The sequence below is a fragment of the Eriocheir sinensis genome, chromosome 16, assembly GCF_024679095.1.
Source record: "Eriocheir sinensis breed Jianghai 21 chromosome 16, ASM2467909v1, whole genome shotgun sequence".
In the NCBI taxonomy this organism is placed as follows: domain Eukaryota; kingdom Metazoa; phylum Arthropoda; class Malacostraca; order Decapoda; family Varunidae; genus Eriocheir; species Eriocheir sinensis.
In genome coordinates, this window is record NC_066524.1 from 6,312,891 (window position 1) to 6,329,757 (window position 16,867).

Genomic DNA, 16,867 nt, shown 5'->3' on the forward strand with positions numbered 1-16,867 from the left:
TGCTATATGAAGTATTTTGTGTCCATACAACACACTACCAAGCTTACCTATTTCAATTGCATGGGAGGTTAAGACTTACATCTTGTATGGTTCCCATCTTTCGATCATCTTGAGTTTGGAATTTTATGTATATATGTAGAGGCCCTAAAATACCTTGAAATTCCTGTGGATGCCCCTGAAAACAGATACAAAAGTGCAAGCGTCAATTTTGTGATGGCTTACTGTCACAGATTTCATTAACAAAACTATTTTGGTGGGTATGAAGAATAACTACATGCCTCCATGATTACCCAAGAATAATTCCCTTACCAGGATATTGGTATTTATCTACTGATTAGGCTATGGTTTGTGGATAACAGTACAGGTAACTCTCGATTTACGCGAGTTTCATTTACGTGTTTTTAAAATAACACGGGGTCCAAAATCCAAATAAATGTTTAATATACACGTTTTTTTCACTTATACGTGATATTTTATGAAGTGGCCACCAGATGTCTCATGCAACTGGACTAACACGGCGCCGTGGCCACACAGCTGAGCTCAGTTCTTCCCGCGCGCCACTTGAACAACCATACAGTACCCACGCTGCCACACTACTCAACAACAACAACACCCTCGCTGCTGTGCTACCACGAGGGGAAAGGCAGCCAGAGAAGGAACCACGAGAGGGAGAGGAGTCGAGTGATACAGTAGGCAGTAAAGGTACAAACCTACCTCTTGTTTGATTTACATTGCTTTTGATTTACACGACCTCTTCAAGGACACAATACTCACGTAAATCGAGAGTCACCTGTACCATAATCATCATATGTATTATAATTTCAAGATGATCAGACAAAAAAAAAATTACGATATATTCTTTTGTTTTTTTCTTTTAAATTTTGACGCGAGTTTCCTCTGTCGTTTGTTCACCGATTTCTTTCTTACTCGCACATAAAATACTTTTCTTTTATCCTAACAAATATATGTGATTACTTTTTTAGTATTGGGCTGCATTTATTTGATTATTATTTTTTTTTTTAATACTAGTTGTAAATGTGTTTTTAGATAATATTGAAAAAATATGACCCCTAAATAATCTAATCACATGTATGTTTTTTTCGTTAAGAGTTGAACTTATATAACCCCGAGTTTTATTAGTGTCATGCAAAAAGTAATAGCATAAAACATTTTTAATTTATATATAGCTACGTAGTTTTGAGAAAAACGCAATTAAAGTTTGGTATACCACTAGCATGCTTTTAAAGGTTCATTTACGTTTTTCTTTTCCCGGTGTTTGCTATATTGTTAAGTTACGCCTTTTCTGTGCAGTTTCTGTCTAACTAACCGTTTTCTTTTAAAAGAGCCTACCCACAGTCAAATATGTATAGACTCATTTAAATTTTAATATGTAGTGTCTTTTTTCATGCACATTGTTTGTATTGTTTTATCGTGATTTTATGTCCTGATGATGACTCATGAACGAGTCGAAACGTTGACAAATAAAGATATATATATATATATATATATATATATATAGATATATATATATATATATATATATATATATATATCTATATATATATATATATATATATATATATATATATATATATATATATATATATATATATATATATATATATATATATATATATATATATATATATATATATATATATATATATATATATATATATATATATATATATATATATATATATATATATATATATATATATATATATATATATATATATATATATATATATATATATATATATATATATATATATATATATATATATATATATATATATATATATATATATATATATATATATATATATATATATATATATATATATATATATATATATATATATATATATATATATATATATATATATAGATATATACAGTAAACCCTCAGTATAACGGACTAATTGGGGGGGAACTTAGTCCGTTATAAGCAGTGGAAATTTAAAAAAATACAATATCGATGAACCTTATAAACGGAAGTATGTAGGTAGTTTTTTTATTGTACATGTGTGTTGCCTTCAGCTTTGATCCTATTGCTATCAAGTGAGCTTCATAGTTGTTAGGGTGATGCAACACAAGGTTAAATTATGATGAAGTTTATTCACATTCTGTTGGTAATGGTAGCGAGCTTACTGAAGTTAATTAACAATGCTATTGACAACTCATTATTCTGTTGGTAATGGTAGCGAGCTTTTACTGAGTTACTTTACCATACTGATTACAACTCATCATTCCAATCACCAGTAGGGCATACTCATCACAGAACATTTCATATAATATATATAGAGAGAGTCCTGGCCATAGCTAACAAAAAAATACCCTAGTCAAGTTTCTATGGTGCATAATTATACTAGAAAATGTCTCCCTTCAACCACCGATATGTGTTCACAAAGATGATCATGGGGGCAAGATATTTGTGTGGGGTTAAGATACCAAGGGGGTGATCATAAGCCCACACAAAAGGGGATGTTCACATACGTACTCTATAATGACACACAACAAGTGAGGTACCAGCTCAGTCAGTATGCTAGGGAACCTGTGGGGTGAGGGTGAGGCGGTGTGTGAATTCAACTCTTATAAGTAACATTAACATTGTATCAAGATAACACACTAACCAGCTTGGTCCCTAGGAGCTGCGTTCAACGTACCTGTGGGGTGAGGTTGAGGCGGTGTGTGAGGGAGACTCGCTCACACCGTCGGCTTCTCACCTCCCCCAACTGCCCGCGGGCTAGCCAGAGGCTAGTGAACGCATTTAGCAGTGGTTTAGTTAACATACAATTGGCCTGTTCTACCAGTTCAGAAGGAGTTCAGAAGCAACTGGTTCTCTCTCACTTACTACAGGTGAAAAATTCTGCTTGTTGTTCCCCGTGATAAAAAAAAAAAAAAACTAACTAACAATCATTCGGTACCTTCACAATAAGTCAGAATCACGCGATGCTGACCCATCACTGGTTCGTCTGTCTGTCTGAATGTCTGCCCTGCCGCACCATCACATAATTCACGGTTAATACCATAATTATTTAAGATGATCGATTGTTCTGGTTTTTCCCCGCATTACACATGTTGTCTACACGTTGCCTGTATAGCTGTACAGCACACTTAGCGATGGACCACAAGGCACTGAGACTGGCAGGTTAGCAGTGGGGCCCTGTGGGAGATGGGGGCCGCATTGTTACGGGTATGATACGAGTATCAGGCATGTACCACACCAAGTCCCCAATTTAGAAGCGATTGCCGTTCCCAAACATTTGCTCATAGTAAAGCAGAAATTTGTTGATCTAAGCAAATTTTCCCATTTCATTCCATTGTAGACATTGAGATGTGTTCCTCTGCGCTCCCCAAAAGCTCACCCGTTTCACAATCCAAGACTCAAAATAATAGAAGAGAATACCTGAACAACGTAGAATCATATAAACGTCTTAAATTTTAACAGAAGCATTAACTAATAAATTAATAACGTACATACTTATATGGTACCACTGCTTCAAATTTTGGTGTGTGTGGAGGGGGGGGCCTGCTCACAGCTGGCCAAACTTTGCTCCCGAGGTCTCTGAGTCTGAAATCTGTGTCTTCACTTCTGTCTGCGACTGTACCCGAATGCTCTTGATAGTTACTGTATAGATATTGTACACATTTTTCATATTGCTTACAAAAGAGATTTTACAAATATAATATGCTTTTTTTTTTTTTTTTAAAAGTCATAAACTTTTTTAGGTATTAATAAAAATATTTATTGATTAGCTTCTGTAATTGAATTTATTATTACTTCTACTCCCACAGTTAGGATGTCAACTGAAATCACTGCAGTTACAACAAATAATATGGTTGGCTGCCAAGACACACCCATAAGCAGCATAGTCTCCTGCAGCGAAGCAAACGATGAAACTTCAGAAGCAAATGATATTGTTGGCCAGCAACCTCCCCTTTCCCCTCTCTTTGCTACCCCACCCACCTTGAATACTTTCTTCTGTCCAAATAGTCAGACGCTGATCTATTTTTATCCTGTTTTCCCAAATTTTATAATGAACCCAAAGAATGAGGAGGAGGAGGAGGAGGAAGAAGAGGAGGAGAAGGAGGCAGTAACATTAGGTTATTTTGGTTCCGATGGCTGTTGGTACCCTTTACCTCTTCCACCCTCCCCTCTTCCTCCTCTCTCTCTTCTTGCTTCTGCCTCTCCTCCTTCTGCTCCTGCCCTTCCTGCTTCTCCTCCTCCTCCTCCTCCTCCTCTTCCTCCTCCTCCTCCTCCTTATCCCCTTCCCCCTCCACATCATCCCTCTCAACCTCCCCCTATTCACCTTCCTTCTCTTTTCTTGACACCACCACCTCCTCTTTCTCCTTTTCCATCCCTTACTCTTTCTTCCCTACTGTCTCCTGCTACTTCTCAAATGTTTTTCTCCCCTATCAAATGTGTTCCTTCTCCTTCCCTTTCTCTTCCTCCACATTCTTTTTCTACTATCCCCACCACCACCACTACAATCCACAGTAATAGTACATTGAACACCCAAATTACAGCTATTACTCCAGATAGGTCTACTCTTCCTAAAACATATTGCCATATTCTACCTACTAGTGCTGTAACCACATCTATAACCACTCCTATCACTACCTCTTTAATGACTGACACAATTGGCATTCCAAGTAGATTGTCAACTATGGTGCCATACTATAACTACTTTCACCATTTAGACTTGCCCATGAGTGTATTAGGAAGGCCAAGGCTGCTTCATACAATTCCACGGCCAGGCCAGACGTAAGTAAATGGGCAGTACGAATTTCAGTAGTAGTAGTAGTAATAGTAGCACAGTCGTGGCATCAGAGTCTGGGTTGTGCATTATTGTGCTCTATGAACCTGTTGTCACATGGTGTGTTTATTTCATGGATAATATATGATAGGCTATGCATAGAAATGTTGTCAGTATCAATGACAAGCAGGTAGCAATGACAAATACCATCAATTATAGTTGATAATGAGCTTCATATTATCAATAATGCCACAGACAGCTCTTTTGTTCTAATTATTTTCTCTGTGGAGGGCTGGGCCTAGGCTATTTCATACAGGTATTCCTTGAGTTACGACGTATGCAGCTGCTTATAACTGCTTCCATTTATGACCAGGCCAAGTAATACTTTAGAAATTTTTGAAAACTATTGAAAGTAACTTTAACTATTATTCAGATACATTAATGGAGGTCAATAAAAGATGTTGGTTCTCCTTACACAGTCTATGAAAACTACAGTAATGGGGGGGGGAATGTCCGGGAAATGAGAGGCCCGGAAAGGCACTGGGGCACCCATAGGGAACCCACACATAAATACATACATACACCATAGTATAGTTCAGCCACCACTGGCATGTGTCCTCAAGTGTCAAAGTACGCAAAATTAAGTGAACAAAAATAAAGTACAATACAAAGCACAGCTTGCCAACTGTGGTAGCTTCTCTAAAAATAGAAAATGAATATGGTGATGGAGAGAAAAATATGAGAGATGGCTAACAGACCTCAACTTTGTCAGTAGGAAGAGGAGCTAGTGTCAAGTGGAGAGGGAGTAGAGGGTCCAGAAGTAGAAGTGGAAGTAGAAGTCTGAATGTTAGGCTCAAGAATCACACCCACATGCTTGAGCGTCATCATGAACTAAGGCTCAAGAATCACACCCACATGCTTGAGCCTATCAGCATGAACTACTCTGAACACTGACTGCCCGGGCCAAGCATGTTAACTTCATGTGTAGTGCGGCGATTAAGCCTGATAGGGAGCCTCCCATAACCCACTTGGCGAGCGGGGTACCTCTTTGGCTGACTCAGTAAGGAGTGGCTCTCCCGTCACGCTGGTCGCGGGTTCAGTCCCAGGCAGCCGGCAAATACCCTGATCTTGATTAATTTCTCGTGTGTTTCGATACACGCAGAGGGCGTGTTGGGAAATAGAGGAAATAGAAAAATATGCTCTTGGGGCATGATACATGGCCATATATCTTTGCTGTAACTAAGTAAGGGCCTAGGAACTTTGGAGCAATTTGCATGAACAGTCATCATGAAGTCTCCAACACTGAAGGTGATGGGACTCGCTTGAAAGTGTTGTTTACACAGCATCTCCTCACAGGAAGCTTTAAGGTTATCCCTCACAGCAGCATGATTGATGTTGGGAATTTGTGTATAAAAATTACCTTCTGTAATATCATGCTTCATGAGGGAGAGATTTATTCTTGGAGAAATTGCACTTGGGTTTTTACTTAGATAAGACTATTATAATTCAAATTCGGGATGGTAAGATCAATGAATTGGGATAATTTAACACCTGCCACGTATGCTGACATGGCAGGGAGCGACGTCACGGCGTGGGGCTCATGAGCCAGCCTGGGTGAGGTGACCACTTGCACCCCGTGATGCCGGCCCCAGCCTTCTTTAACCCTTTCATTGCTAAACGCTCGCTGCGAGCTCCACCTGCACTCAAATCTCCCGCGCATGAAAGTGTTCCAACACTAATTTTCACAACACGGGATTGCCAATTGAGTGGGCTCATCACTAAATTTGGTGGAAAATCATATCAGCCCAGCGCGGCAAATCTATGGACGAGAAACTGATGGATGTTCTTGCCCAATATAGCAGCATTTTTGCATAGCTTCACCTATCACCTGACTGATTCTTTGACCAAATAGTTGTAAATATTGCAGTTGGCAATACTCCCTTGCCAGAATCTGAAGGAAAGATGTCCGCAGTTCCCTCAATATGGCTGATCATCCCGCACGCACCGACGTAATTGTTAACATTCAGCACTCCCTGAAGGTGCATGTACGTTCGCAAGAGAGGCATACATAACCGACTCCTATAGATCTGGACCTCCTCTTTCCAATGGTGTTTTTGGTTTTTAGCTGTGATGAATAGTTTTTGAGATACAGAGGTTAAAAGAGACCCCCCATTTGGCTGCCTGACTGCGCCTGAGGGGATAGTTGCGTCCCATCCCACGTGCAAGGAAAGGGTTAAGGGGCTATTACACTGGGCAAATTTTCCGTGGATCTTCAGTCATTAAATCGTGGATTTTTGCCTACGTGAACATACTTCTGTCGTCTTCCTATCACACTTGCCTCGCACTCTCTCAGTGTACTGTGGTCTTGACCGACACATTTTCACAACAACAAGTATGGCTGACGTCCCTGTTTGCATCCCTGTTTTCACTCAAAGTGCTGTTGCTTTGGCTCTAGTGACACTCAATTTACACAAGCAATGGAAAAAGATATGAATGTGGAGGCAGCAATGGCTTGCAAGAAGAGAGCAGCTCAGTGAAGTGATGCAGTTGTTACAAGAACTACGTCTAGAAGACGAGGATGGCTACAGGCAGTGGATGAGTCAGCAAGGACCAATTTTATGAAATATTGAGCCTTGTGCAACCATCTATAGCCAAGAAAGACACAAGGCCTAGGAAACTAGTGTCTGCTCTTCCTTCTATGCAGTTTTTTGCTTACAATTCATGCCTGGGATCCCACAAAGCTGGCATGTCCCATAATTTTTCAATTAAAGTGGCCTCGGAGGACTTGGTCCAGGCAGCAATTTCACTTCTTCATCTTTCCCTCCTCTCCTTAACCCTGATGGCAGCACTGCTGTCTCATCTATCTCTGAGGCTGCAAACTTTCTGTAACAACTCCACTCTGGATGATTCTGGGCATATTCCTCCTACTCATCCCCCCTCTGACTCCTTTATGTGCCTGTTATTATGATTCTTCGGAATGAAGTTTTCTATGCCCTCTCCAGCCTCAACTCTCAGAAGGCTTATTGACCTGATGGAATGCTTCCTATTGTCCTTCAAAACTGTGCCTCCGTGCTGACACCCTGCCTGGTCAAATTCTTTCGCCTCTGCCTGTCAACATCACCTTCCCTTCCTGCTGGAAGTATACCTTCATACAGCCTGTGCCTAAGAAGGGTGACCACTCCAACCCCTATAGCTTTACTTTCCTGCCTATCTAAAGCTTTTGAATCAATCCTTAACCAGAAGATTCAAAAGCACCTTTCCACTTCTGACCTTCTATCTGATTGCCAGTATGGGTTTCGCAAGGGGTGTTCTACTGGCGATCTTCTTGCTCTCTTAACTGATTCTTGATCATCCTCTCTTAGCCGTTTCGGTGAAACTTTCTCAGTTGCGTTAGACATATCACAAGCCTTCGATAGAGTCTGGCACATCTTTCCTTTCTAAACTGCCCTCTTTCGGATTCTATCCTTCTCTCTGTTCCTTTATCTTCAGTTTCCTTTCTGGCCATTCTATCTCCGCTGTGGTAGATGTTTACTGTTTTTTCCGTAAACCTATCAACAGTGGTGTTCCACAGGGCTCTCTCTGTCCTATCACCCACTCTCTTCCTGTTATTCATCAATGATCTTTCCATTACAAACTGTCCTATCCACTCATACGCTGATGACTCCACTCTGCATTATTCAACTTCTTTCAACAGAAGACCCTCTCAACAGGAATTACATGACTAGACTGGAGGCTGCAGAACGCTTAATCTCAGACCTCGCTATCATTTCCAATTTGGGTAAAAGGAATCTTCCGTCAATGCCTCAAAAACTCAATTTCTCCACCTATCAACTCGACACAATCTTGCTAACATCTATCCCCTATTCTTCGACAACACGCAGCTGTCACCTTCTTCAACACTAAATTTCTTCGGTCTATCCTTAACTCAATATCTTAACTGGAAACCTCACATCTCCTCTCTCACTAAATCAGCTTCCTCGAGGCTGGGTGTTCTGTATCGGCTCCGCCAGTTCTTCTCCCCCGCACAGTTGCTATCCATATACAGGGGCCCTGTCCGCCCTCATATGGAGTATGCATCTCACGTGTGGGGGGGGCTCCACTCACACAGCTCTTCTGGACAGAGTGGTGTCTAAGGATCTTCGTCTCATCAGCTCTCCTCCTCTTATTGATAGTCTTCTACCTCTTAAATTCCGCAGCCATGTTGCCTCTCTTTCTATCTTCTATCGCTATTTTCATGCTGACTGCTCTTCTGAACTTGCTAACTGCATGCCTCCCCCCCTCCCGCGGCCTCGCCACACACGACTTTCTACTCTAGCTCATCCCTTTACTGTCCAAACCCCTTATGCAAGAGTAACCAGCATCTTCACTCTTTCATTCCTTATGCTGGTAAACTCTGGAACAATCTTCCTTCATCTGTATTTCCTCCTGCCTACAACTTGAACTCTTTCAAAAGGAGGGTTTCAGGACACCTCTCCTCCCGAAATTGACTTCTCTTTCGGTCACTCCTCTCCAATCTTTTTAGGGGCAGTAAGTAGCGGCCTTTTTTATTTCATCATTGTTTTCTTTCTTTTTTAAGCCCTTGATCTGTCTCCTTTGCTGTAAAAAAAAAACACTCATAGCTGTGCGAATGTAGGAACAGTAGGGTGTAGCTTCTTCCTCTTCTTCTTGTTTCTTGTTATTGTTGCTGCTGCTGATGGTGAGTAATACCGTCGTCCTTCAGTGAAATCTACCGTAGCTTTTTGGGCAGTAAATAAGAACCACGCCAGCAGAAATTGTGGTTTGACTGAAGATTCTCACCTGTCATTCTCACCTGGTAGGGCCATACCAACTGGCAACCAGCCTAGACTGGGCAGGGAAGGCAAGGCCCAAAAGTAACAGCCAGACACTCCAGTCAGGCGAGCGGGCAGCACTACTAATACAATTAATATATAGTGACTGGTTGTCTTCCAATTTAAATGACATAACCTCTGCTTATCATTATATTTTAAATGAACGATAGAATTAAAATTTATATAATAAATGATTAGAAAGGGTATGAAAAGGGGGACAGTTCATCACTCAGAAATAACTGTAGCCTAGACTTAAAAGTTGGAAGGCTGGGAGCATTAACCACATCAGAGGGCAAGGAGTTCCAACGTCGAATCCCCTGACATGAGAAGAATCACCTACGACTGGGCGGTGACTGAAGAGCTCAGCACTGTGTTGGTGCCAGACTTTAGGAGAGCCGATTATGAGGGGTTTAGAAAACACCTTGAAGAGGTAAGCTGGGAAACTTTAGGGCTAGATGAGGGCCAGATCTCCGGGCAGAAGCCTGGAGGACAGGGGAGCCATGTAGAGCTGACCTACAATAACATAATCAGAGTAATAGCAGAGGGTCAGAGACAGCATATCCCTTACCAAGCACATAGAAAGGGAAATACCGACCCTAAATGGATGACCCGCAGACTCAAGCATGAGATTGGCTTGAAGAAAGGAATTTATAAGAAAATAAAGAAAGGGGAAACCCATCTCAGGGGTCGGTATGTTGAACTTTAATGACGAGATTTTCTATTCTCTTTTTTCTATTACTCTCTCGGTCCCACACGTCCTCTGCGTGTATCGAAACACACTAGAAATTAATCACAACAAGGAGAGGGTATTCCCCGGCTGCCTGGGATTGAACCCGCGACCAGCGTGACGGGAGAGCCCCTCCTTACCGAGTCGGCCAAAGAGGTACCCCATTGGCTAAGTGGGTTATGGGAGGCTCGTTCATCAGGCCGTCGCCGCACTACAGAATTAGCCAGATCAGTGAAGAAGAACACCCGCCTAGCAAAAAGGAATTATGAGATTAGGGTAGCCAACGAGGCCAAGAGCGATCCCAAGGGCTTCTTTAAATTATACAGAACAAAAACAAGGGAGAGAATTGGACCGTCGAAAACAAACACAGGAGAGCTCGTTGAGAATGGGGAAGATATAGGTGTCTAGTGCTCGAGGGGTGAACACGCCAACATGGCAGATTTTGAGTTTTCGCCGGTGTCCGCTAGCTAGAAGCTCTGTGCAACCCTCCGTGAGTGTGAAAATGTTAAATCGGTCTCTATGGCCCAGTAGAAGGGTCATGAAATTAAAGTGTTTTTGCCTGTCTACATCCGCACGCTCAGTCAGTCAACTCCTCACTTCCACAACCCCTGCGGCAGTGACGCCACACATGTCTCATCTGTTGGGATACAACTATCTCTCTCATACTTTGGCCTTATTTTGCAGCAACTATTGTGAATAATGGCAGATACTACATCAAGCAGCAATGTGCTGTTGCCAAGTAGAAAAAGTTGCCCAGAGAAGTGGAAGAAGAACGTGAAAAAGAGGAAAAGACATAGTGGTGAACAGTATGTCTTTCCCTCTGTTGGTGTTGTGGCCGTCAGAAAAGTGGGCCCGGCTTGCCAGTGTAAAAATCTGTGCCATAATAAGATACGGCAGGATAATGTTCAGGCTATTTTTTTATGGATATTGGGCACTGAAAATCCATGATGCCCAATCTTACTACATTACTACATCAGTGAAGGAGACTGAAGCCAAGCGGTCCCGTGTGAAGCACAGGGAGAGCCGCTGTAAGAGTTCATGAGTGTTCACTGTTGTGCATAATAACATTAGCCATGTCGTGTGTATGACAGCATTTCTTAACATCCATGACATCTCAGAGAAACGGGTCTGGAATGTTTTATGTAAGGGAAAAGCCTCAGTAAGTGGCACCATTACTTCTGACCAGAGAGGCCGCAAGCAACCGCCAAACAAAACTAATCAAGAGCTCTTGGACCTGGTGCAGGAGTTCTGCAAGAACCTTCCTACCTGTCAGTCACATTACTCAAGGGCCAAGAATCCTGAAGCTATGCCTGCCCCCGGGATCATCATGGCGTGGAATATTTACTGCTTTCCAAGATTGACAGAACATCAGTAACTGAGGCAAGATTCATTCAACAGGTGCATCACTACAAGATTAGTGTTAAGCCACTCCGCAGTGATACCTGTTCAACTTGTGATGACTTAAAAATCAAGCTACAGCACTCAATCCTGACACAGACCACGAAGAGTTAGCAGCTCTTAACTCTCCGCAAGCACGAACACCAGGTCCATGCAACCACTAGGAGGCAGTTCATTGATGTTTACATTATGGACACTAGCCCAGGGATTGTTGCTATTGCTGTTGACCTGCAACAAACACTCCCAACACCGAAGCTGACTGTCAGTGCACAATATTACTGTTGCAAGCTTTGGATATACAACTTAGGAATCCACAACCTCAAGACAAAACATCCTTATTTCTATGTGTGAAATGAGTCAGAGGCAAAGAGAGGTTCAGTTGAGGTGGCAAGCTGCATCAATCACTTTGTGGAGAACTTTATTGACCAGGGAGTTCTGAAATTAACAGTTTTCTCCGACAACTGTGCCGGACAAAATAAAAAAAAAAACCTTGTGCTCTCCTACCTTCGATTCATCCACTTCAAGAGATTCTCGGCTGTGTATCACTACTACCTGGAAGTAGGACATTCATACCTGCCCTGTGACAGGGACTTCAGGGTCTTCAAGAAGTATCTTCGTAAAGTAGGTGTACACGCCCAAACATTATGTCTCGTACATGAAATCATGCAGGACCACCGACCCAGCCACAGTAGTAAGAATGACATCGTGTAGTGCGGCGACGGCCTGATGAACGAGCCTCCCATAACCCACTTAGCCAGTGGGGTACCTCTTTGGCCGACTCGGTAAGGAGTGGCTCTCCCGTCACGCTGGTCGCGGGTTCAATCCCAGGCAGCCGGGGAATACCCTCTCCTTGTTGTGATTAATTTCTTGTGTGTTTCGATACACGCAGAGGACATGTGGGACCGAGAGAGTAATAGAAAAAAGAGAATAGAAAATCTCGTCATTAAAATCGGACGACTTCATAGATTATGAGGTTTTGCAGAATCACATCACAAAGGCTGGGCAGACAACAGCTGGCTTCAAAGGGGCCAAGCAACTAATTGCTACAAATGAATACCCCCAGGGTATTAAGGTTTGCGAGGGGTACGCGGACCAAGGCCATGAGTGGAGGCTACAGAAGGGGCGCTCCAAAAACATCACTCCTTTCGACCTGTCTGCTGTGGCCCTACCAAAGAAGTATCCTACTGGTATTGCCATCAACAAAAAGAAGTTGCAGCACATAAAGTTCCTCTCAAAATACGTCCCTCCAGCCTCAAGGACCTTCTACACGGACCTCTTCGTTGCACAGGAGGGAGTGAATGAACCTGACGGGGGGGAGGAGGATGTGGATGACTCCTCTGATGACATCCTGGATTACTAAAGTAACCTCACCCTCTCCCTTCTCATTATGACGAGCGGATTTGCCACCAAATTATAATTTTAGTGGGAAACTGTAACTGCCATTTAATTACAATGAGTTATCACAGTGTGCTAATTTTAAAGTAAATCAGTCAATAATTACTCGAACATAAAAAAAAAAAAAACATTTTGTGTTTGTTGGTATTCTCCTATAAATGGCAGATTTGAAAAAAAAATCAACTCATGTATTATTTAGTTTAAGAGCTTTCAGATTTTGAAATACTACAATTTGATGCTCGAGCAATTTATTCTGTTTTAATGAAACTCAGTTAAACACCAACTAGTAAAACTCTTATAAAACACCTAAATACAGTAAACCCTCTGTTATCTGGGTTAATAGAGCCACGGGGGCACCCGGATATGGTGTAGGTTAAGTCTACAGACCCGAAAACCCAACTTTTGATCATGGCCTGCCATAAAGGCAGCGGCAGAGTACTGCATAGGTGCTTCTGTCCATACTCATAATATGGTATGCCCCATGGCTTTGTAGCAGTCAGTCTGCACCAGGGATTGAAATGCGGGTGATTGATGTGCTCCGGGCGCTTAGAAAAGGGTTCGAGCAGCGTCGTTACGGTTAGCACTCGCGGCAATCTCTCCCTGCCTTATCGCAGTCCTGCTGCACCTTGGGGGGATCTGTTACTTGGGATTCGGCAATTAGGCGCGACAGCATCAGCCGCTAACCCATTGCTGGGGTGCCTAGCCCCGTGTTCACAGGCAGCAGCTAATGTTTCCCTGCCAGGCCTATCACAGTAGCGGGGCCTGGACCCAACCCAGAAAAGCCCAGGTATTTGTAGCAGCTTAACCGCCCAAGTCTGCACCATCGTGATTACCACGTTGGCTTTCTAGTAGACCCAGCACTGCCACAAGAAACTTTTTACGGGTCCAGTTTTACAAAACTGGAAGGCCGACGCTCTGTGCTGTTCTTAGGTGCGCGCCTGCGGCTTTATCGCTGCGTAGCTGTGTTAACAACCTCGTGGCTACGAGCACCGCGGGCTTTACCACCTGGGTCAACCAGAAGGCATACCAGAGCGATACCCGAAGTGGTCCGGGCCGGCAAAGGGGATCAAGTGCTCAAAGCAGGCTTCTATACGGACGCCCGGGCAGGCACCCCAGGGTGCCATACAGGGTTGGGTGATTTAAATCATGATGATTTAAATCAGTGATTTAAATAAAAAAAAAAAAAATTTTTAAATCATTGATTTAAATCATTATTTACTTCTGCCCAAACCAACATGGAATGTAAAGGAAAAATATAAAAACAAACACATACTTACACCTGCTTTCTATATTCCTGAGGAATAGAACACTAAAAGCTTCCTTTTACAATACAACAAAAATTTCCACATTCCATTAAAAAATTAAATCAAAGGGTTTTACTTGTAATGAACTGTACTTATTTCTGAGGAGTAGAATATTAAAGCACTTCCTTTTACAATACAGTATAACAAAAAATTCCACATGCTATTAAAAAATGGAAATCAAATCAAATCAAATCAAATCCTGAAGTAATGAATTTAAAAAAGAAAATTATTATGGCCTGTATTTAAAACAAAAGCACATTGAATTTATACTGTAAAAGCAGTCTTTGAAAAATAATGATGCACTTCTTTGAAAGTAGTTCATAAAAATTCTTTGAAATCGAAATTCTAAATCTTTAAAAAATAAGGATTTTAATTCTTATGACAATAAATTTGGTTCTTTTCAGTCTTGCTACTATTCCTCGTAACTCCAGTTTACACTGTTTGCATATAGCTCTCCATGCTTTCCCAGACTTTGAAGGAATTCTGTTAAAATGTTCCCACACTGGATCACTCTTCCTACCAGACACATTAATCCTTGTGGTCAGTGACATCTCTACACTCTTGCAGTTAGCTCAGGAATGAGTGGCTGGCCTGTAACACCTAAACAGTCAAATTACTACACAGTGGCACAAGTCTGGCTATGTCCTAACATGATGTAAGAGAAACAGAACAGAGCCTGAGAGAGATGATACAATCCTGGTCAGTGGCTACTGGGCTGCTTGACAGGTTCAAACACATTGTAACCAAGTGAGATGATGCAACATGCTGTAAAAACACTTCAAAATGTGTTTTAAAACTAATGTATAGAATATATATATATATATATATATATATATATATATATATATATATATATATATATATATATATATATATATATATATATATATATATATATATATATATATATATATATATATATATATATATATATATATATATATATATATATATATATATATATATATATATATATATATATATATAGCTATCCAAATATTTTTTTATGCTGATTAATAAAAAAAAAACTAAAAAATCTGATTTAAATAAAAAAAAAATTATTTTTTTTTATTTAAAAAAATAAATAAAAAATCACCAACCCTGGCACTATACCCTTTTAAGCTCGGCAATGAGCCCGAAGGCCCACAGACGCTGGGCAAGTATGCCAGGCCACCCCACTCTGAGTGTGAGTGGGGAGGATAACCAATAGAGAAGTTTTGCATGACGTCATGGCCGCGGTGCATTATGGGTTGGCGGGATCAGCCGATTCTTGTTAGGGGACCTTGCCTGGGAGGTTTCATGCCCACTGGATTGACGGGACGCGAGTTTTTAGCCTTATTTTGTGGTGTTCACATCACGTACTGGTGCCCCGTCTGAGGACAGAAGTGCCACATCTTTGCTGTGTTATTGGGTGTGGAAATAATGCAGATAAACCCCCAAGTTGATCATTTTACTACCTGCCTAAAATACTAACGCAGCAAGGTGAACGGAGGGAGTTGATCGCTGAAAGAAGTCTGTGGTTAGCAAGGTTCTCCAGAGCCCATACTTCAAACACTGAAAACTGGAGAGTCTGTGGAAAGCTCTTCATTACATGTAGGAATGATGTTTCAGTCATGCACAATAATGAGTAGAGACAATGTTTCCTTAGTCCTTGTGAGTGCTTCCAGTGTCAACATATAACACACCTGCAGATTCAGATAGTTTATTCCAGGGGTGTCAAGCAAAGATAAGTGACATTGCACGACAGTGAAGTGAATTTTCACTTGTTTGTCAAGTTATTTAGCCTTTATTAAGAGATCATTCATCATGACTAGATTTAGTAGTGGCCAGCCCCAAAAGTTATTAAAGTATGGTAGGTATAAGTGATGATGAATGTTGGCACTGATACATTAGTTATTATTAGATATGGTGCGAGCATCATTGTTCATGTATTAGTTACTGTTAGATATGTAGAAACTCGCTTTGTGAATGACCAACCCTCTAAAAGTGGGTTAGCTTGTGCAGTAGGTAGTACAAGTGCAGATGAATGTTGGCACTCTCTGAAACATCACTTATTGTTAAATACGTAGATAAAGTCTTTGTTGAAGCACTATGTAGCCATTGTTAGGAATGTAGACAGTGCGTATCTTTGTGAAAGCCATTTCTTCCTTTAATGCTTGCCTTGGTTTCCACGTAAAGCTGCTGTATTTTAGGGCAACTAAGCCTGACTTAAGTGACCATCCTCTCATAATAAGTCCTGTCCAGCACAGAGAGCGAAAAATAATATTTGGAGTACTCCATTTACTACGATTCCCCAACGAGGCACTGCCTCTCACTCACTTGCTGGTCCCCCAGCAAGGATAGACTGTCACACTTGGTGGCCATGTTTACTGCGTGACGTCATGAAAATGTCACAAGGTCACGTGAGTGAAAATCAGTGACAGTCAGCGACAACCTGGTGCATCCGCTTGC

General features: G+C 41.4%; 1 protein-coding gene across 2 annotated transcripts in view; it reads left to right on the top strand.

The window, feature by feature from the left end:
* Positions 1 to 251: 251 nt before the first annotated feature.
* Positions 252 to 16,867, top strand: part of LOC126999216 (zyxin-like) — a 75,378-nt gene continuing 58,762 nt past the window's right edge. Inside the window, exons 1-2 of one of the 2 annotated variants that reach the window (XM_050861545.1) lie at positions 252 to 702; positions 3,802 to 4,771. In XM_050861545.1, coding sequence (XP_050717502.1) covers positions 492 to 702; positions 3,802 to 4,771 — 1,181 coding nt within the window. In that variant the 5' untranslated portion in view covers positions 252 to 491. The remainder of the gene's footprint in view (positions 703 to 3,801; positions 4,772 to 16,867) is intronic. The other variant, XM_050861544.1, reaches the window with a different exon arrangement.